Source organism: Belonocnema kinseyi, chromosome 3 (genome assembly GCF_010883055.1).
Source record: "Belonocnema kinseyi isolate 2016_QV_RU_SX_M_011 chromosome 3, B_treatae_v1, whole genome shotgun sequence".
Taxonomy (NCBI): domain Eukaryota; kingdom Metazoa; phylum Arthropoda; class Insecta; order Hymenoptera; family Cynipidae; genus Belonocnema; species Belonocnema kinseyi.
This window is the reverse complement of record NC_046659.1, coordinates 85,911,887-85,936,103: the sequence shown is the minus strand read 5'-3', so window position 1 is coordinate 85,936,103 and position 24,217 is coordinate 85,911,887. Positions and strand designations below refer to the sequence as shown.

At 25.6% G+C, this 24,217-nt stretch overlaps 1 protein-coding gene across 1 annotated transcript; it reads right to left on the bottom strand.

Annotated features, from left to right (window-relative positions):
* Nucleotides 1-4,629: 4,629 nt before the first annotated feature.
* Nucleotides 4,630-22,826, bottom strand: LOC117169628. Its single transcript, XM_033356092.1, has 5 exons — nt 22,615-22,826; nt 16,901-17,565; nt 13,535-13,845; nt 8,061-8,567; nt 4,630-5,800 (listed from the first exon to the last, which is right to left on the bottom strand). The coding sequence occupies exons 2-5, from the start codon at nt 17,379-17,381 to the stop codon at nt 5,510-5,512; spliced, it is 1,590 nt and encodes a 529-aa protein (XP_033211983.1). The 5' UTR covers nt 17,382-17,565; nt 22,615-22,826; the 3' UTR covers nt 4,630-5,509.
* Nucleotides 22,827-24,217: the final 1,391 nt, after the last annotated feature.

Below are 24,217 nucleotides of genomic sequence, written 5' to 3'. Positions count from 1 at the left end.
AATGGGAGTAGACCACTTTTAATTTTTAATAAAACAAAATGTTATTTTCGTAAAAAATATTGCAAAGAAAAGAATGTTACTAATTTTATATTTCAAACAAAATTTCCAAACGATGTATATAAATTCTAATGGAAAACATGAATTAAAACGTCACCCAATAAACTTGATAAAGTGGAATATTATATTTTAATTTGAATAAAAAGTTAAATATAATTATTTTTATATCTGAAAACGCAGTCAATAATATTTATATTAATAAAATATATAAATAGTTTTGTGAAAAAAGTTTTAATAGTATACAAGTTCAAACTTAATATTTGAGGGTTTAGTGAGTACTTACACTATTGAATATAATGAGAAAATTGTAACTGAAATTGAAATAAATTTTTATTCATGAACATATAACATAAAAATATGTAAAGAACATTAAAAATAGTTTATTCAATCATTCAAATTGTTGAAAAAAAACTATTTTTCAGAGGAACAAATATAAATTATAATTTTACAATACGTTCAAGATGTAAATATAATCAATGTTTTAACACCTTTGTTGTAAAGACTTGAAAGGATATAATGATAAGAGTAGTCAAAGAAATTTATTATTTATTTTTCACTGATTATTTCAATTAAAATTCAAATCTAAGATATATTCCGCTTTGCCAGGATTACTGTACGATCATATAAATCATGTTTTGTATTTAGTATTCATAAAAAATGATTGGGAAAGTATTTTTAAATGTTAAATGAGTAACATTGTTTTAATTTCAATAATTTTTTTGCATGGAAATAACATCTTGTTCACTAAAAAATTTTAAAATTGATTTAGTCCTCCCTATCTTTGGTCCCATTGCTTTCTATGTAAAAACAGGGAGTGATGGGATAACTAGCGTCGCGCTGGAGATATTAGGAACTAATTAACTTAGGACAGTTGCGGGGTCAATTTCAAATCTGAAATATGAAGAGATGCACAGGGCTGGTTTTTGCATTGAGTTGCTTTTACTAATATTTAATGTAACTACATACAAACGTCAATTTAGTAGTTTTTTCCTCACTCGCTTTTCATAGAAAGATTGCTGATTCAACCGATCTCCAAAATCAAATATTAATCACTAGGAAGACGTGGAGAGAAGTGTAATCGAAAAAAGAATTTGTACATTGTTAGGTGAAAGGAGAGTAAAAGCTCGAAGTATGCATTCTGGTTTCAATCTTCAAGACTACTTTGAAGCTTTGAGCAGTGCTTGACACTAGTTTTCTTTAAAAGTCAAATACTTTGGTACTTTCACAGGCCTATTTAACTGCCTTTAAACCGTTTTCAAGCTAATCGAAACAAAAATTAGTCTACGAAAGTGGGATAGTTGCATGATTTTTAGATATATTTTTAAACACTGCATAAAACTAAAAATTTTAATGTATTTAAAATAATTTGAATACTTCATTTTTGAGAAAAAAGTATTGAAAAAAGTCGAAAACCGTATAAATACAACTCCGTGACTGAAACGTCACATCCGGAAAACAGTGTTTCAATCAATGAAATTTTCAAATTGCTGATTGACCGGAAAAATAAAAAAAAAGATGATTTTTAAAGATAAAAAAAAACTAAACTTAGTAGCAGCTGCCACTGCCTAATTAAGTTTTAAAAAAATAAGTAAAAAATATGAGAAAAAATGTAACTAATTTTTAATCCAAAAAGTCATTTAAATGAATTAATGCGATTATTTTTTATTTAAATTAAAAAGAATTTGAATAAATTTATACAAACTTCGGGTGAATTTTAACGAATTCAAGATAAATTGGAAAACAAAACGAAAACTACAAATTAAAATTCGAGTAAATTTACAGGAATTGAAGGAAAAAGAGAAGAATTCGATGAAATTCATCAAAATTCAAGTGAATTTAGAAGAATTCAGAAGAATTTGATAAAAATCTTTGGATTCTCTGTTTTAATTTATTGAAATAAACAACTTAGGTGATATTTTTATTTGAAAAAAAATTATATTCATCTAAAAAAAAGTGTCTGGTAAGGAGAGACCGGAAATGGTCAATTTTAGTTTCGGTTCATTATTTGTGCAATGAAAACTCATTTGTCTGTGTATTAATTTGCCAAAGCAGTAATATGTAATTTTTCGCCGTTTTCGAGAAAATTGATAAGTTCAGAAGATTTCGGAACAATTCAAGTGAATTAAAAAATAAAATGAATTTAAAAGAATTTCAAAATATGAAAAAAACTTAATTGAATTCAATAACTTGGAAATGCCCTTAGAAAAATTCCAAGAATTTAATAAAATGCCTAAGAATTCAAAGTAAGGTTAATTAACTTCAGGATTAATTAAATAAAAACTTTTAAAAATTCAAAAAAAATGTAATGAATTAAGTAGAATTTAGTGAATTTAAAAGGATTCAAGTAAATTTAAAATAAACGAGAAGAGTTAGATGAAATTCATAAATAATCAAACTGAATTTAAAAAGGCAATCATGTGAATTGAAAACAATTCAAAAATAAGGAAAAATTAATTGAATTGGGTAGAATTGAGTGGATTTAGAAGATTTTAGGATAAATTAATAAAAATTCAGGGCGAATTCCAAATGCACTGCAAAAAGTATTTGAAAATCTCTTCAAATCTTTGAAATCCCTCATGTTTTGTAAAAAATTCTTTGAACTCCATTAAAATCCCTTAAAGTTATTTAAACTTTTGTAAATCCCTTAAAATTGCTTAAATATCTTAAAATCGTCTTGAAATCTTTTAAAATACCCTAAAATATTTCAGTATTTAGAAGCCTTCAAACCACTGAAATAAATTTTTAAAATCTGGGAATCTTTTAAAATTTTCTAAAATATTCCGAATCCTTGATGTTTTGAAAATCCTTGAAACTTTTTCAAGCCTTTTAAAACGCCCGAGAATCTTTGACATGTCCTCAAGTATTTCGAATGCTTTTAAATCCCATTATATAACTGAAATCAATAAAAGAATTTCTTCATAATCTCAGAAAATAACCTAAATTTTTTAAATACAGTAAAATTCTTTGAAATTTTGTAAAGCTCTTGAAAATGCCAAGGAATTTGAAAAAATACGTGAATATATTTTAAATACTTTGATCATTTTATCAATTGATCCGCAGTATCAATTAAATTAAAACCTTTAAAATTTTTTTTAAAATCGATTCAATTGAGTTGAACAGAGTAACTTTAGAGAAATTCAAATGAATTCATAAAATTGAAGGAAAATAATATAATTCAAGAGAATTCCAAAGAATTTAGGATAAATTAATATGAATTCAGGATGAATTTCAACTCTTTAAAACCCTATAAAATACCTCACTTCTCATGGATAAATTCTTTAAAATCCCCTAAAATATTATAAAATCCCGTGTAATTCTATAATGATATTTTCTAATATCATGGAAAATATATTAAAATATATTAAGAGTTTTAAAATCCCTTAAAATCATTGAAATCCTCGGATATTTTATAAAATAACGGGAAATATGTTTAAATATTTAAAAACCGTCCTGTAAAATCGTTCGATACATTCAGAAATTCTAAAAAATTCTGTATTCTAAAGTATTTCAAATGTTTTCTAATCACTTCAAATTAAGTAAATTAATAAACTCCTTGGAATCTTTTCAACTTTTCTTAAATTTTTTAATTCAAAGCTCCTGAAAATGCCTAAGTAGTTTTAAAAATACTCTGAAATCTTACAAATTCCTTTAAATTATTGAAACCTATTAAAAATTTCTCAGAATCTGTATAAATACCCTAAAATATTTTAAATAATTCAAGATAATTCAAAAATAGGTGTAGATCTGAAATAGTGATTAATCCGCGAATTAATTTATTAAATGAAAAGTGTCTAATGTGATATTTTCAATTGAAAAAGTGACTAATAGTGACTGTGTCGTAGCCCTTATTATTTTGTACAGTTACTTCTCACAGAAACTCTGGATTTTTTATTAAATTTTTTTTTTTATATTGCGTACCTTCCGAAGCAACCATTTTTTTCATTCAAAAAACCGTTGTTTCCCGATACACATAAAAAAAATCTTGCTCTTACAAAAAATCACCGATTATTTGATCATACTTCTAGTTTTAACTATCATTGGTAAAAATGATGAAAATAATTAATAAAATTTATAGAAAATAAATTTGTTTCGAGAAAAACACGATAAAGTTAAAAAAATTAGTTATTCCATGAGAAAAGACATTTAAAACATTATTAATAGCGTTATTTGTTAAGATTATTTAAGAAAATTGTATTTATAAATTTTTTTATCAATACAAAATTAAAAAAAGTGTAGACAACGAGCGAAGTGCAAACGGCGAAAAATGGCATATTACTGCATTGGAAAATTAATATTCAGGTAATGAGCTTTCATTACAAAAATTATAAACTGAAAATAAAGTTGAAAAATGCTAGTTCTGGGAGAATTACCTTTTTTTTTGATTTCAAAAAGAACAAAAATTATTTTAAAATATACAACTATCCCATTGTATTTATCGGTAATTCATATTCTGCTGTATCTTTCTATTACAGTAATGATGAAACACGTCAGTATCGTAGCTACGTTATATTTGCAACTATAGTCGTACTATAAAAATGAAGGACCAAAAATTTTTTTGGTAGTGCAGTATATGCATGGATGTGTTTTATGCATTACATAATGCTTGTGTGTATGTGTGTATGTATGTATAAAATCGCTATTTTTATAAAGGAGTCGCTTCCTACAATTTTCGTCTACAAACAGGTACGAGTACCTGCATTCACGTTATCTTTGAGAATAGATGTAGGCACGATAGGGTTTCTAATTTAAAACATCAGCGCATGGCGGACCTGTAGTTTTACTTTGCTCAAAGCAAAGTGATTAATTAGAAATATCATTTGCCTACTTTCTTCAAAACAATCAAAATTTGATTCACCCTCACTAGTGAAAATGTCATTATATTCTTTAAACTAATATAGTGTTTTTATCTCACAATTCTAATAACTTACTCGTAAGTACAGATTCAATTCTAAATATTGGGGAGAAAAGAATAAAGAATTCAAAAATACAATACAAACTGGTTAAATCACAATACGATTTGTATGGTGTCTTTGGTACAGTTTCTATCGTCTTTTACCCACTATTAGTAAATTAATGAAGAAAATTATTATGCAATTGTTCCTTTTCTTTTGACTTCGTTCATTATTGTCACGAATTTTAAAAAGTGAGTTAAGAAAGAATTTTTTTTTTAATTCTACCGTCGAATGCCCAAATCGTGAGTTTTCATCAAGACCAAAGAAAAACGTGCACGAAATTGATTTAACATGATGATTTGCGAAATAAAGGCGTTGCCAAGAAAGCGACAAACTTAATAACAGAAGGTAAATAACTTTGTAATGTGCAACGGAAGTTTTTCCTAATTGAAAACCAAAAGGATTCTCAGTGCGGTTATCAGTATTTCTCGGTGTTGGATATAAATAATATGGAATTAAACTTAATGAAAAAAAAAAAAAAAATTGAAAACGAAGCGTGCTCATGCAAGTGGGAGATATGATATGGATTTTCCGTCTGGCTGAACGTCGTTTTCGGTGTCTAACCTTCTGATCCGTACTCGCTGCTTGTAATGGTATTCTTTGAGATAACTCTTAAGTGTCTTTGGCAACTGCAACTTGTTTATACCGTCGTAGGTTGTTCGGGTTGTGATAACTGCCCGACACAAGTGTTGCAACGGAAATGCAAAGTTTCGGTGCAGAGGGATCGTCAACATTGGCTCAAAAAACATACAGCAAGATGGATCCTTGTAATGCTCTATTAAGCCACAAACCTGCAAGGCCAAAATACAAATAAAAACCATTGAGGGACGAATGATCAATATTCAGACTTCAAAGCTCAAATTATATTTTTTATTTTATTTAATTACAATTCAAATTATAATAAAATTATAATTAACTTCAAGTTGAATTCTATTGCATTTCCAACAAAATAAATGAGTTTTCAGACTAATAAGTTGAATTTCTTTTAGAAAAGACTTGAGTTTTAAAAATAAAAAAATGAAATTTCAAAATTAAAAATAAATATTCAACCAACACAGATGAATTTTCAGGCAAAACAAAATTTAACCAAGTAGTCGAACCTTCAAGTAAAAGGCACGAATTTGGTTAGAAAATAGGAGAATTTTCAACCAAACAGTTGAATTTTCAACAATAACAAAAATTGAATTCTTAACAAAAAATATAATAGTTGAAATTTCAAACACAAAAAGATTAAAATTTTTAATTAAAAGCAGTTGAATTCAAGCAAAAATGACGAATGTTAACAAAATCGTTTAAACCTCAACCATAACAGTTATTTTTAAACAAACTGTTGCGTTTTTAACCAAAAAGGGTAAAATTTCTTCACAAGAGGTTAATTAAAAAAAAACGAATTATCAACAAAATAATTGAATTTTCAATCTAAGAGATGAATCTTCAATTCAAAAAGGATAAATTCTGAACAAAAAATATTATAGTTTACATTTTCATAAAAAACACTTTCATTTTAAATTAAAAACAGTTATTTCAACAACAAACAATGAAATTTTAACAATGCAGTTCAACTTTCAACCAAGTAGTTAAATTTTTGACCAATAAAGATGGATTTTCAAAGGAAAATGTAACAGTTAATACTTCTACCGAAAATTTTAATTTAAAATAAAAAAAACAGTCGAATTCAACTAAAAAAGCTGACTTTTCAACAAAAAAGTTTAATTATCAACCAAAACTGAGTAATTTTCAACCAAACAATTGCATTTTTAACAAAATAGTTGAGTCTTCAGTTAAAAAATAGTTTTCAACCAAAAAAGATCTTCTATCAAGATTAAAGAATTTTCGAAAAAAATGCTAAGTTTTTTTAAAAAATTCTTTTAAAATCCGACAAAAAGATGAATTTTCAACAAAAAAGTTTATTTATAACCCAAAAAGATTAATTTTTATTCCAAAAAGACGAAATTTATATAAAAAAGACTAATATTTAACAAAATAGTTGAATTTTCGACAAAAAAAGTTTTAATAACTAACAGTTGAATTTTCATCAGAACAATAACACTTTCAACAAAATAGTTGAATTTTCGACAGAATAATAAAATTGTAAACAAAATAGTTAAATTTTTAAAAGAATAATAAAATCGTCAAACAAATAAAACATAGAATATTAAAAAAAATTAAAACCAATAAAATAATTGTATTTTCAACCTGAAAAGTAGATTTTTCAAAAAAAAAAGGTTCATTTTCAATCAAGAAAGAAGACTTTAACAAAATAGTTAAAATTTTGACAAAAATAAATTTTCAACAAAAAAGTTCATTTTTAACCAAAAAGATGAATTTTGAATCGAAAAGTACGAATAATAAAATTTTGAAAAAAAAAAATTGAATTTTCAACAGAATAATAAATTTTTCAGCTCAATATTTGAATTTTTAGATGAATAATAAAACTGTGAAAAAATAGAATATTTAATAACAACAAATGATTAAAATAGCTGTATTTTCAACTTGGAAAGTACATTTTAAAACAAAAAGGTCTATTTTTAACCAACAAAGAAGGCTTAAACACAATAGTTGAATTTTTTAAAAAATAAATCAATTTTCAACCAAATATTAAAATTTGTAATCAAAAGAGGTCAATTCTGAAACAAAAATATAATTGTAGAGTTTTTTAGGAAAAAAGAAGATCAAAAGAGTACATCAAAACTATTTTAAAAATGGGTAAGCCACATTTTTTAAAAGCCATTTAAATTTTCAGTTATAAAAGTTTAATTTTCAATAAAAAAAAGTCCACTTCAAACCAAAAAATATGATTTTTTGAATCCAGAAGGACAAATTCCCTATTCAAAGAAACTACATTTTCAACAAAATAGATTCTTTTTCAATCAAGAACGATAACTTTTGTACCTTTTAATCAAACAACTAAATTTTCAACCAAATAGTAAAAATTTTAAACCAAAAAGAATTAAGTTAAAACCAAAAATAGTTGTATTTCCTTACTGAGTTCTAATAATTAAAAGGGGAAAAATGGGGATAAGTTAAAATGTAAAAAAATGCAAACTCTACCGTTTTTGAAGCGTAAACACCAGGATCATGCGAATCAAAGCTGAACTTGTGATTCCACTGCTCAATTCTTGCGTGAAGAGACCTTCCATATTTACGAAAACTCACTGAGAAAAGGAACTCCTCCTGAGCCGAATCTCGCAGAAGAAATGTCCCTTCTGGCTTGCTCTCTAATAAGCGTTCAGCCTCGTACCGGTCCATTTTTCCCCAGTAAAAAGAACATGCCGTAATTGATCGCAAATCAGGAACAAGACAATGCACATAATCAACCTGAGTGTGTATAGGTCTTTCGGGGTTGGGCGTTAAGTTGAAATCTATCTGAGATAAGGCAGTGAGAGCAGCTGCGTGAATTCCCGCGTGTGCTTGAAATAGAGCTGCCAGGCTGTCAACAGTAATGCCATTTGGATGCACTTGAATTCCTGGTGGATAACTGGGTCTGTATCCAGGCGGCGGTTCAACCCCTTCTTCCATTTCGCGCGCTCTCTGCAGTCTTGCTCTTTCATCGCAATCCTAATCCAAAAGTAATGATGTACACTTACAGGATTCGCGGTCAATGAAATTGAAAAATTTGACCCCAAATGCTAAAAGTTTTGCATTTGAAGTAAAAAAAACCTGAGTTGCAAATCATTTTATGCAAGTTTGAGCTAGAAAAAGTAGCAGTTTTTTTTACAAAATTTTTCTTATTTTTTGCAAAATGTTTATTATACGCAATTAATTTTCATATATATCACCCGTTCTAGGTGAAACGGGAAATTTCAAGGTTCTAGCACTTGAGGGTTAAATTAGAAGTTAAATTATTTTTATTTCAAATAGTTTAAAAATCCTTTAAAAAAAAGCTTCCAAATTTTATTTCAAAATTTTGAGAAATCAACATGTTTGTTTTAGATTTTTTAAAACTTTTAATTATTTTTGAAAATTTTCAGAACTTCTAAACACTTTTTAAAATTATTTGAATTTTTCCTAAAATCTTTCATGATTTTTTTTTAAATCCTGCAAAATTCACAAAAAAATTCCTTAAAATATTCTAGATTAATTTTTGACAATTTTGGAAATCTTAAATATTCTCTTAAAATTAATTTTTCAAACTAAAAAAATCACATTTCTAAATATTAAACAATCTTTTGCTCAATTAAAATATTTAAAATTCTTAAATTTTAGACTGAAACAATATCTGTACTTTCATAAATTTGAACATAATGATAAATTAATTAATTAATAAAAATAAATAAATCAGTAATTAATCATAATTATGAATACATTATTTTGAAATTATTTTCAAGTTTAAAATAGTTGATAAAGTTTGAATCGAGCATTCACATTTGTTTAACTACGAAGATTTTTCTATTGAAACGGTTAAATTTTTAACTTTAAAATCTGGAAATTATTAAATTTTAAACTGATTCCGAATCATCTCTTAAAATCAATTTTATTATTATTGAATTGTTAATCCTTCATGTACAGTTTAAATTAAAAATGATTTTAATTTATATTCACAATTGACCACCAACCAATTTTTTATCCAAAATTGTCGATTTCAAACGCTTCTAATTTTTAATTTTTTAAGTGTAAATATCTAAATTTGTAAAAATAGTACTATTAATATGTAAATTTAAATAACTGTTTTGTATTTCAGAAAGTCACTAATATTAATAAGGATACCAAATTAAATTCAATTAAAAACACTAAAACTATTGCATTTTCAACAATATAGAAGAACTTTTAACCAAATAATTGTATTTTCAATTAAAAATATGAATTTTCTACAAAAAATACGATTTTTCAACAAAATACATGCATTTTTAACTCACAAGATCAATTTTCACCCAAAATTGGAATAGTTAAATTGTCAGTTAAATGAATTAATTTTTAACAAAACATGAATGTTTAACATAATAGTTAAATTTTCACTAAAAGTGTTGAAAGTTAACAAAAATGTTCAATCTTAAATTTGAATATTTGAGTATTAATTCAAAAAGTTGACTTTTTAATTACAAAAAATGATGCATCATTGGAATAGTTTAATTTTCATCCAAACAATTTAATTTTTAACAAAAGAGTTTAACTTTCAACTAAGCAGTTTCATTTTTAACTAAAATCATGAATTTTCAACTAAAATGATTAATCTATAACTGGAATAATTGCATTTTTAAACAAAAGGGTTCAACCAAAGAGATGAATTTTCAATTAAAATTATGGAATATTCAACAGGAATATTTTAATTTTCAGCTACAAAAATTAATTTTTAGCAGAAAAAAAGAAGGAATTTTCAATAAAATAGTGCAAATTTCTACTGAAATAGTCAGTTAAATTTTTAACCAAAGAGATGAATGTTCAATTAAAAATATAAATATTTAACCCAAAAATTAATTTCTAACAAAAGAGTCCAACTTTCAACTATGTAGTCGAATTTTCATTAAAAAAAGGTTAATAATTCCCAATGAAAAATGTAATAGATATTTCAATCAAAAATTTCTTACTTTTAAATCAACAACCATTAAATTTAACAAAAAATACGAATTTTTAACTACGAAAAACATTTCACTCAAGAGAGAGAAAAATTCAATTAAACTGTTTATTTTTTAAGAAAAAAAAATGAAGTTTCAACAAGAATAGTTAAACTTTAAACACAGCATATGAATTTTCAAATAAAAAAGATAAATTTTCAACAAAAAAAGTAAATAGTTATATTTTCAGTTTAAGTTCAACCCGAGGAGATGAATTTTCAATTAAAATTATGGAATACTTAACAGAAATAGTCCAATTTTCAATTACAAAAACTAATTTTCAGCAAAGATAAAAAAATTTTCAACAAAATAGTTCAAATAGCCACTGGAAGAGTCAGTTAAATTTTCTACAAAAAAGATGAATTTTCAATAAAAATTATGAATCTTTAACCCAAAAAATTAATTTCTAAGAAGTTTAACTTTCAACCAAGTAGTTGAGTTTTCATCCCAAAAATATGAATTCTCAACGAAAAATGTAATAGATGATATTTCGACCAAAAGTATATTAATTTTATATAAAAAATAGTTTAATTTAACAAAAGATACGAATTTTGATCTAAGAAAGATATTTCAGTTACGAGGGAAAAAATTCATTTAAATTGTTGAATTTTTAAGAAAAAAATGAATTTTCAAACAAGAAGTTTAATTGTCTACAAAAAAGCGAATTTCCAAAAGAATAATTAAATTCAGTAACATAAAGGTACTTTTAAAAATGTTATTCCAGGTATATACAAATTCCCTGGCAATTCTAGATTTTCCAGGTGAGTAAACCCGAGATATCTGGATCACAAAAACTAGAATTTTTGTCATGCGATTTTTTTTAGTTTTGCAGCGAATGTTATACACTTTAATTCCACTTTTCGAAAATATTAAAGAGATTTTTTCTCGGTAAGATATTCAGAACTTGCAGTACTTTTTTGGAAGCTGGACTAAAAATTTGAAGCCAATAAAATTCCACTTTTAAGCCATTCTAATATTTTGTATTTTTTTTTAAACAATCGGCTCCTAATATGTCTACAGTTTCGCGAGTTTTTTTATCAATCAAAATCGTGTTTTTTCAGTTGCTAGGCATTCAATTAATAAGTTCAATTTAAATTAATCAAACATTTGAATAATACTAAAAACGTAATTAAGCATTGCTTCAATTCGTCTCTAATGGCCATGAATATTAATAATAATTTAAAAAAATTTATATTCTTATACTGTAATTTCAGTGCAAATTTAGGTAAAATATTTTAATAAATTTAAATCCCTTCAAATTTCAATTTTTAATGTAAAAATATTGCATTTTTAACAACATAGATGAATTTTTAACAAAATATTTTAATTTTGAAACAAAAAATTAATTTTCTACTAAAAAAGACGATTTTTCCATAAAATATACGAATTTTCAACAAAAAAGATAAATTTTTAACCAAAACCGATACATTTTTAAACGAAAAGATAAATTTTCAAACATGAATAGTAATTTTCTACCAAAAAAACATTTTTTAAAGAAAATACATGAATTTTCAGCTGAAAACATACATTTTCAACCAAATAGTAGAATTTTAACCTAAAAAAGAACAATTTCAAACCAAAAACGGAAAATTTCCAATTAAAAAAAAAAAATAATTTTCAACCAAACTGATGAATTTTCAACTAAAATGATTAATCTTCAAATAAAAGAGTGGTTTTTTAAACAAAAAATATTAATTTTCATCAAAAAAAGATAAATTGCCCACCAAAAATAGAATGGTTAAATTTTGAGTTGAAAATCATATTTTTTAACCAAAATAAAACACTAAATTTTTTTAAAATAATAGTTATATTTTCAAACAATGTGTGAATTTTCGACTAAAATAATTAGTTTTCAATTGAAATAGTTGAATTTTAAACCAAAAGATGAATTTTTAACTAGAATAATTAATTTTTTCAACCAATATGATTAATCTCTACGAGAACAATGAATTTTCAACTAAAAAAGATAATTGTTTAACCAAAAATTTGTAAGTTACATTTTGTGATCAAAAACAAATTTCAACAAAATTGATGAATATTTAACTAAAATGATGACTTTTCAACTGCAATAGTTGAATTTTGTACAATAAAGATAAATTTTCTACTAAAATTATGAATATTTAACTGAAGTCGTTGAATTTTCAAGTAAGAGGATAAACTTTCAACCATGAATATTAATTTCTACCTAAAAAGATGAAATTTCAACAAAATGGTTGGAGTTTCAACTAAAATAGTTAAGTTTGCAGTAACAAAATAATAATTCTGAGCGAAATAAAACACGAATTTTCAACAAAAATTATGAATCTCCACGAAAAAAATTAATATCTGAACGAAAAATGTAGTAATTGGATGTGTTGAATTTTCAACTAAGAAAGATTTTTCATTCAAGCAAGAGCAAAAATTACAAAATGTTGAATTTTTAAGGTAAAATATGAATTTTTAATGAAGAAGATTAATTTTCTACCAAAATGAACGAATAAAATATATAAATTTTCATTTTAAAAAATCAATTCCAAACCAAAAAACAAACGAATTTCCAAACAAAATAGTTAAATACAATAATTTAAAGCTACTTTTATAAATGAATAATAATTGCTATTCAATTTTATATTGAAATTTTAAAAAATTAAGCACTCTATGAAAATTGTTTTGACTGAAAAAAAATGCCCTGACATTTCCAGGTTTTTCCAGATATATATAAAAATTCCCTGGAAATTCCAGGTTTTCCAGGTCGGGTAGACACCCTGACTTTTTTTAAAAAGGGTCAATACAATTTTTTTGTTTTTGTTCTCAAAATGATTGTGAGAAATCCCAGACGTGATCCAGAAATAATAAAGTATTTGTCAGTATTAGTTTCGGGATTGAATAAATCGAATGAAACTTTCCTGTCACTGAACTAAATTCCCGGACTTTTCTCGGTTTCCTGGTTAAATAGAGACCCTGATTTAACTAGTGAATTTGAAGTGAGTTTACCTCCATAGGAAATTCCTCAGGATTAAATCGCGATAAATCGATGACAGGACTAGGTGGAAGCGGGCCCAGAACTGGACTCTGTGGAGCCGACATGTTGAAGACGTTGGCACCCATCGGATGTTCTTCAGTACGTCTGTATCCTGTGCATATGCACTCGGAGCTGTTGTTTCCCTGACCAGGTATGTCTGTGTTCTTGGATGCTTTACTCTTCGCACAGTTAAATTTCAAGACCCAGTTGCTCCGCTTCTTTTTCGAAGACACCACATGACTGCATACAGGATTTTGGTCCTTGTTTCGTACTTTACCTACAACTAAGATATATTAATTAGGATTGTATAAAGTTCAGAGAGCAGGGTGGTCGCAAAACTTCATTTTAAAAATTACCTCAATAATTATTATTAAAAACCTGACTAATTATTATTGAAAGACAAGCACTTTAATCTTGTAATATTTTCAACATAAAATCTTTTGATAAAACAGTTTCAGGTTAAAATATAAACTGTCAAATTTATTAATTTCAACTAAACAAGATGTAATGAAAATTTAAGTAATTCAATTTTTATCTTTGCAGTACAATTCTAACTTAAGAAAGATCAATTTTCAACGAAATTGTTGAAATTTTAAACAAAAAGATAAATTTTGATCTAAAATAATGAATCTTCAACTAGAATAGTTAAATTTTTAATAAAAAAATTTTGTTAATAAAAAAACGAATGTTCAACCAAAAAGATGAATTTTCTACGATAAAAGATGGATTTTTAATCAAAGAGTACGAATTTGCCACACAAAAATTGAATTTTTAACCAAGAAAGATTATCTTCTAACGAAATAGTTAGATTTTCATCAAAATAATGTAATTTTTAAAACAATACCTAAAAGATTAATTTTCAGGAAAAAGAAAATTAAAGCCAGAAGGTGAAAATATCAATAAAAAATAGTGATTGGAAGAGAATTAACTTGAACTAAAAATAGTTGCATTTTCAACCAAATAATTTTTATTTTAACCAAATGATTGTATTTTGTAGCTACAAAACATGAAATTTCTACCAAAAGAGATGGATTTTAAAGCCGAAGATGAAAGAGTTAGAATTTCATTAAAAAATTAATTTTCCAACAAAAATTTAACAAGAAAAATTTGTCAACAACAGAAAAAACGAATATCCAACAAATAAAGATTGTTCAGGCAAGAAAGAAAAAATTTGCATACAAATTATTAAACATTCAAGACAAAAGACGATTTTTCTATAAAACAGTTTAATTTCAAAAAAAAAGTTCATTTTCAACCAAGAACAATTTTTCAGTCATGAAAGAAAAAAAAATTGTTCAAATTATTGAACTTTTAAGTCATAGTACGAATTTTCTGTAAACCAGTTAAATTTCCGATAAAAAAATTTATTTTTCAACCAAGAAGATTAATCTTCTATAAAAAAAAAGAATTTTCAACAAATAAAGATTTTTCAGTCAATAGAGGACAAAAATTCATCCAAATTGTTGAACTTTCAAGACAAAACACGAATTTTCTATCATAACGCTAAATTTTCAAAAAAGAAAAAGTTCATTTTCAAGTAAGAAATCTAAAGGAATAAAAAAAAAAGAAGAATTTTCAACGAAGGATGGACAAGTTAAATTTTCAGTAAAACAAAATCATTTTCAACAAAAACAACACGAATTTTTAACAAAACAGGAGTCCAATTTTCAACCAAAAATATAACTTTGAAAAAAAATGATCAACTTTTCAACAACAAAATAATAATTTTCAACAAATAAGGATTGTTTAATCAAGAAAGAAAAAAAATGTCATCTAAATTGGTAAAATTTTTTTAAATAAAGCGAATTTTCTGTGAAACGGTTGAATTTCCAACAAAAAAAAAGTTAATTTTCAACTAAGAACATTAATTTTCTACAAAAATAAAAGAATTTTCAACCTAAGGAAACGAATTTTTAACAAAATGTAATCAAACTTTCAACCATAGACCTCAATTTCCAACGAAAGTCATGAATTTTCCAATAAAAAAAATGAATTTTCAACTAAGATTTTTTGGTAACGAAAGAAAAAAAATCATGCAAACTGCTGAACTTTCAACAAAAAATACGAATTTTCTACAAAGCACTAATTTTTGACTTAAGTTGCAATCTTATAAAAAAAAAGGAAATTTCAAAGCAAAAAGATTAATTTAAAACCAAAGAAAAAAACGAATTTTCAACAAGAGATGAATCTTTAACAATAACAAATGTATTAATTTTTTAAAAAGTAATTAAATTTTTACCCTTGCAAATAACTTTTACCAAATAACTTAAGTTTTAACCAAATAGTTGAATTTTTATCCTACAAAGATGAAATTTCTATCAAAAGAGATGAATTTGAAACTAAAAATGAAAGAGTTAAATTTTTAACAAAAGTCAAATTTTTAACAAGAAATTTAAATTGTCAAATTTTCCAGTCAAAAAAGAATTAAAAGAATAAAGAAATTAATTTTCAATAAAAAAAATAATTTTTAACAAAACAGTAAAATTTTCTACTAAAAGAAACTTATCAACTGAAATGATAAATTTTTATGATAAAAAAAATACTTTTTAACAAATAAGGAAAAAATTATATCCAAATTGTTGAAAATTCAAGACAAAAGACGATTTTTCTGTAAAACGCTTGAATTTCTAACAACAAAATTAATTTTTGACCAAGAAGATTGATTTTCTACCAAAAAAAGGAAAATTCTCAACTACAGCTGGAACACTTAAATTGTCAGTAAAAAAATTAACTTTCAACAAAAATAAAACATAAATTTTCAACTGATATCATGAATGAATTTTCCAATCAAAAAGATAAATTTTCAACAAATAAAGAGATTTTTCAGTGAAGATTAAAAAATTCATCCAAATTAATTAACTTTCAACAATAAAGAGAAAATTTCTGTAAAGCAATCGAATTTTCAACTCGGAAATATTCCGGATAATATAATTTCAAAGTCACAAGATTAGATTTCTAACAATAAATACGAATATTCTACTAAAAAAAAAATCTATTTTGAACAAAAAATGGACATTTGAATTTTTAGTTCAAAAAATTAATTGGAATTAAAAGAAAAAAACGAAATTTCAACCAAAAATATGAATTTTCAACAAAAAGTTAATTTTCCACCAAAATAGTTGGATTTTCAACCAAATTAATGATGAATTCTTCAACTAAAAATATAATCGCCAGGAGGAAACAACGGCGAAAAAAGAAAGAAAGAGAAGGCAAATAAATTAAAGAGCCTCTTACAGAATTTTGCAGACTTTCTCAAACTTTCCCTGACTAATAAAATTCTCTGACCTTTCCCTGTTTTCCCTGACCTACGGCCATCCTGAAAGAGAATAAAATCTCACCTTTTCTCTTTCCGAATGAAAGAGTTTTGGAAGATCTTCGAAAAGTCGGATTTACAGGACTATCCTCGGAACTACTACTAGTATTGCTGCTGCCAGAGTTGCTACTACAGGACTCTGGCTGCTTCAATACCGGTTGTTCCGCTCCCATAACGACATTTCCATTGTTGCAACATTGCTTAGAATCCTGGGCATCAATCGGTTGACTGTATATTGATTCAAATCTTGCGTTATGATTATCTACATCCAGATTCAACTGCTCATTGTCAAGATTATCTTCCGCCTTGCTCTCGCTCCTCGAAATCACATTCGCGTTAGAAGCAGGTAGATTTCCATTGTTTTCATTCTCCTGTGAACTCTCCGATTCTTCTTGAGCCAACATATCAAATGCAGATCGGTGATGCGAGGCGTTATATACTTCCAAAGACTGTTTCTCGCCTTCCATTCTAAAGAATCCTCTGAGACTAGCAAAGTGCTGTCCCATTATTGGCTAAATCGACAGGCATTTTATCGTCGACAACTAGATGCTAGAATTCTGGTGGTAATTACTTAGGCGTTATGTAGCAATCTAGCGGGTCTTTCATTATTGAAGTTGGTCACACGCTAACGGTGCACAAGGATGGTGCTTTCACGTGAAATATTGTTCTACTGTGTTCGCCAAAATCCATCTGCAAACAAGATTTGGCTATTTAGTATTTAAGTTGCCGGAAGTGCTTCCGATATTTAATTAAATAGGCCTGCATTCAACCCTAATCAAATTTTATGACAGGACAATGTGCCATTATGACAAAGATACGAATCTAATTTAGACTCATCAAAGATAAAGACAGATAAAGACGCTTAATAAGTTAAATACAAGTTTTCATAGAATTTTCAAAAGTGACATTAAAGAAGGTGAATTCACTAAAAATAATACATGAATTCAAAGAAAAAGTCAGGGAGGTCGTTTTAATCAAAGGAAGAAATTCCCGGTCATTTTACGGTTCGCAAAAAAATTTTCACGGTCAATGCAATTAACAAATTTGAATTTCTAAAGATAAATATTTTTCCATTTCAGCTAATAAGCACTGAACTAAAAATTAAAGTACTTTAAATGGAACTCATTATTTTTTCATTTTTAAAATTAAAGTTGAAAAAATGTTTAATTCCACAATTTCGTATTTAAGCGCTCAAAAATTTACAGGTGTAAAATGGAAGCTTTTATCATTTTTTAATCAAACAATTTTAAATTAAATGCAATTAAGCTGTTAAGTTTACAATTTTAAACTTTTGTACATTGTACAGTTCAGATATTCACATTTAATTATCATATCATTTTAAGCAATTTTATGCTAGCAATATTAAAAATGGTAGGAATACAAACGTTTTCTTAAACTGAAAACTTTTAAAATTATAATTTAAATTATTTTTATTAGTTTAAAATTAATAATAGTTTATTTTCAAACCTTTCAAAATCCTTAAAAAGGTTTCGTTTTTTTACTCACTTTTGACAGTTTTTCAAAACTTCTTAATATCTCAAAATGATTCTAATTTTTTCTTACAAAATTGCCTCTAAATCTTCCAGATTCTTTTTTCATTACTTTTGAAAATCTGTTGACGCCTTTTTAAATATATTCAATATAATAATAATAATAATAATAATAATAATAATAATAATAAAATAATAATAAAAGCTTTTTAAGAATTTTGGAAGATTTCAACAGAATAACAAAATTTTGTTAAGATTCTTGAAAAATTAAAATTGATATTAATTTTCAAAAATGTATGCACCTGATCGCATTTATTTTGCAGCATTATGGATGGCTATTTCGAAATCGATAACTATTTCTTCCGGATTTACATTACAATCATTCTTGCATAATTTACAAACCGCAGCAAAACAATCCTCATACGTTTTTTTTTAGATTGATACCTTAGAAAGGAAAAATCGAGGAGAATATAATGTCCATTGGAAAATCCATGGTCAGTAAACAGCTTCGTAAAAAAGGGCGAAGAATAATTAAATGTCCCACCGACATACAAACGTTTTGATTCTGTTAAAAACTTTAAGTACCGTTTAGTTCCGATAATAATTAAATTTGATTTTGAATCATTTGGATGAAAAAACTCTCTGCCGAGTTTAATTAACGAGTGTAAGTCAATAAAATAAAAAAAATTGAACTATAAAGATACATTTTTCCATTTGAAGCAATAAAAAATAAACAACAAAATAAAACACTCGGAATGGAATTCTTGAATTTTAAACTTTCAAAATTAAAGTATAAACGTTTTTTCATTCAAAAATGTTGTATTCAAATGCTCAATTAAAATAAAAAGGTATAGAATGGAAGATGCTAATAATTTTCAATTAAATTTTTTTTTTTAATGCAGATAAACTGCAAAATTGAGAATTTTTAACTTTGATCAATCATGTGGAGTTCAAAGGTTCAGATTCAGTTCAAAAAATGTAAATCTGCATTATGATTTTCAATGCCTAAAATTACTGAATCAATTAACGAACTTCAAAATTGTTTAACTATATTATTTTAAGAAAATTTAAGCTAGAAATATTAAACAATGACAAATTTTAAACTGAACAATTCTTAAATTAGAAGTTGTTTTAAATTTTTTCAAATTTAAAATTATTTTTGAAAGTTTTTGGGAATTTCTAAATTCCGAAATCTAAATTTCTAAAATCTTTTAAAAACGAATCGAATTTTTCCTATAATTTTTTGAAAAATCTTCCAGATTCTTTTTTGACAATTTTAAAATCTTTTTTAATATTCTCTTAGAATAATTTTTCAGATCGAAAAATCATTTTCAATTTTCCTAGAAATCTTAAAAAAACTGTATCTATTCTTTTGTAGTTCTTCAAAATTCTTAAGAAGATTATAAAATTTTCGTTTAAAATCTGCAAAAATCTCCGTTTTGTTTTAAATTTGGACGTGGATATTTGAACCGAAATTTCAGTACGATTAGCCGAATTTTGTCGGTACACACACTTCTTTCAAATTGTTTGAGATCAATTAAAATGTTTTCTCTTAATTTTGAATCTTTTCAAAACTTCTAAATATCTCTTAGAATTACTCAAATATTTTAAAAAAATAATAAGTTTTCAGTTGTTATTTATACATCGAAATTTAAAAATGTTACTTACAAATTATATTTTCTTTTAAAGAACAATTAAAATTGTAACATTCAGAGTCACAAACTTAAAAAGCTTCTCGAAATTTTAACGATTTTAACGATAAGGCCTTCTATGTCAAACAATTCAGTTTTAAATTGTTTACTTTTAAATATTTGACTTCAATTTACTCGTCTTAAATAAACAGTCAAATATTGCTAAATATTAAATATTAATCTTTGTCTTAATTAAAAAATTTTTTATTGAATGGGTTACAACTTTGATTATGAATATATTATTATAAGTTTTTTAAACTTTTTTTTTAATGACCAAGACTTTCGAATTGAAACCATATAATTTTTAACATTAAAATCTTGAAATTTTTTAAAATTTTTAACGGATTCAGAAGTGTTTTGTTGAATCGATAATCAATTATTGCTCACTTTCTACTACTTAAAGTACAGATACATTTAATAAATATTTTATTTATTTACATTCACAGTTGATAAAATAAAAATGCTGAGAAAAAATTTAAAACTGCAAATGCTTTTACTTTTTACTCATTTAAGTCTTCAAGACTGCATTTTAAAATTCTTTAAATTAACAATGTTCGCTGAAAAATAAAAACATATATCATCACTGAAACAAATAATTAAATTAATTACTTTAAAAAACTGTTGATGTCGAACCTGGGCAGATTTTTAATTATTTTTTTTTTTAATTTTGCTAAGAATCTTAAGAAATTTTTGTTATTCTTATGAAATCTTTTAAAATCCTTGAACTTCCAAATATCTTACAAAATGATTTGATTTTGTTCTAAACAATCCTTAGAATTTAAAAAAAAATTAACTAAAAATGTTCCAAATACTTCTTGGAGAAATTTTGAAAATGTTTTAAAAGATTTTTGAATATACTCTTCAAATTAATTTTTTGAAATAAAAAATCATTGTCAATTTTTCTAGGAATCTTAAGAAAATTGTGTTATTATTATCAATCCTTCCACAATTATTAAAACGCTTCTAAATTCTTTGTTCGAAATCTAAAAAAGTCTACATTTTATTTTAAATTATTTAAAATCATCTCAAATTTGACATTAATTTTGAATCTAACAAAACCTCTAAATATCTCTTAAGCTCACTCGATTTTTTTCAAAATTAATAATTTTTCAATTGTCATTTATACATCAAAATTTAACAACTTCATTCACAAGTGAAATTTTTAAAAATATAATGTAATTAAAATTGTAATTTCAAGTTTAAATTTAGCTCTCTGAAAATGTTAACAGCCCAAGGCTTTCTTTTTTCAATAATTCAGTATTAGATCGTTCAGTTTTGAATATTTGATTTATTATTGTTCATTATAAAAGAAAAATCAAATATTGGAAAATATTAAATAATTCTTCTTTTTCCTAATTAACAAATTTCAAATTGAACGTGTTAAAAATATAATATTTTAGACTGAAGCAATATTTGAATAGAATCTGAAATTTAATAAATGTGTTTAATTACTCGAATTATATGAATCCATTAATTTGAAGTTATTTTAAAATTGAAAATATTTTATAAAGTTTCAATTAGACGTTTTAATTTATTTAACTACTAGGACTTTCGAATTGACACAGTGCCAATTTTAACATCAATTATTGTTTGTATATTTTAAGTATTCAAAACTGCATTTTAAAGTTCTTTAAATTAAAAATGAAGATCTAAAATGGAAATTTTTTAACTTAACACCTAAAAAAAGTTAAAATCGAACTTAATTTAAATTTGTAAATAATTTCTCAATAAAAGAGAAAAGATAGAAAGATTATTTTAAATTGCATTGTATCATCATGTGATATAAAATGTGTGATTTTCCTTAGAAATTTTTAAAACATTCTCGGTCCAAATATAAATACACTTTCATTTTCTAGTTTTTTCGATTTCAAAAAATGCAGGGTCAAGAGACAACCTTGAAAATTATTACCAAGTTATTGATATTTTGTATATGAATTATCATAATTCAGACATTTTGTGGACTTTGAAAAAGTAGAGATAATGCACTTTCACTCCCGATGTGAATTTAAACACACAAATCTGGTTCCAAAACACTCTTTTTTAAGGTATACCTTGATATTTCAAAGACATATATCCGCATGCTAACAAAAATACGGGATTTTCTGGTTTCAGGAGACAGTTATTTACGATGACTAATAATGACTAACATGACGTTCTGTCGCACTATATCAGATTCGAGATCGTAATAAGATCCTCAAGTGAGATAAGCCTCAACTTTTTCAATGCCAAGATATTGAAAACTATCCTTTCACACGTGGGCGTGACGGATCGCGAACTTTTCTTTTGCGAAAGTTTGATATTTCCAAAGATGTAAACACATATGACAACTCGAGAAGGGGACAAAAGCTGGAAATCTCGCAAGCTTCTTACGTCAAATTTTCCATTCTTTTGTGCTTGTCTACTACAAAGCACTTTGCATTACACCACTATATGTTTACTCATCACCACTTCCGATGTGAACACTTGCGAAAAGAATACAACCTAACATTAGAGTTCATTGATACGCCAACGAGTTCATACGAGTTTATGCACGTCTAGACAGGTCTTGAAAATATTACCTTTTATTTTAACAAAACCCACACAGCTACAAGTGCACAGCTTCTTTATGGTAAACATAAAACAGGGGAGTTTTTGCTTGAATCGAAGAACTCGAACTGAAAATTCTATTCACTAGAAAACAGGGGTTTCACTGTTTCTCCGATTAACAATAACATTGAGAAACAACGATTGTCAAAACATGACCTAATACACTGCTGGCCATTTTTAGAGCAACTATCCAACTACATCACGAAAGTGGAAAGTGACGTGAACTATGAACACGGATTGTTATATTCTAGATGGGAATGTCGAGTAAAACTATGGAGATCGTTTGGTACTGTACACACGGTTGACTTTTAAACTAGATAATTGCGCGCGCTCATTCAAACTATACGACTATGTTTGAATCACAAAACAGGCACAGCAGGGTCATTTTTTACGACAATAGGCGAATAATTTTTTTAAAAATAAAATTAATGTATAGGCACAATATTCAATTTGATATGAAATGCTTGAAATTCCATGTATAAACATATTGCATTTTCAACAAAAAAGACAAATTTTCAACAGGAGCTGAGTTTTCAAACTAAAAAATCGAATTTTTAGAGAACAGTTTACTTTTAAACCTGACAAGATAATTTAAAAAAAACGGAAGATAATTTTTCCAACTAATAGTTGAATTTTCAACAAGCAAAAAGATTCACTTTAGTCCAAAAAGATGAGCTTTCAAAGAAGAGAGATGAATTTTCAACTAAGTACTTTTCTGCAAAAAAAAATTAATTTTCAATCATAAGTGATGAATTTACTATCCAAAAAAGAAGATTTTTCGAAAAACTATCACTTTTTGACCAAATCTTTAAATGTTTATCCTAAAAAGCTGAATTTTCAACGAAATAGTTGAATAGTTTTCAATCCAAGAAGACAATTTTTTTAAACACAGTAGAATTTTCAATCTAAAAGGACAAATTTTTTATGGAAAAGGACGTTTATTTAACAAAACAGTTACATTTTTAACTAAACAGGATTATTTTTAAATAAAATAGTTGAGCTTTTAATCAATTTATTAAATTAAAAACATAACAGTTGAATTTCCAACACAAATTTTCAACCAATTGGTCGAATTCTTAAACAATGAAAAATCAACTTTAACCAAAAACAGCCACATTTTTTACCAAATAGTTTAATTTTCAACCAAAAAAGATAAAATTTTTAGAAAAAAGTTCAGTTTTTTAACCAACAGGACCAATTTTATAGCCAAAATGAAGAATGACCAATAAAGCAGTTAAAGTTTCGACAAAAAGGATGACTTGTTCACATCATGGTTACATTTTCAGCAAAGTAGTAAAAATTTCTATCAAAATTCTGAATCTTAAAAAAAAAACAATTTTAAAAGTAGTTAAAATTTTCATACAAAATATTCATTCTCTAAAGCAAAAATATAATAGTTGATATTTCAACTAGAACAAGATTTTAATTTAAAATCCAGAACAGCCGAATTTACATAAATTAAATGAATCCTCGATGAAAAGTTTAATAGTTGACATTTCAACAAAAAAAATATTGTAATTTTCCTGCCAAAGAAGAAAAATTTTCAACAAAGTGGTGAAATCTTTAACCAAAGAA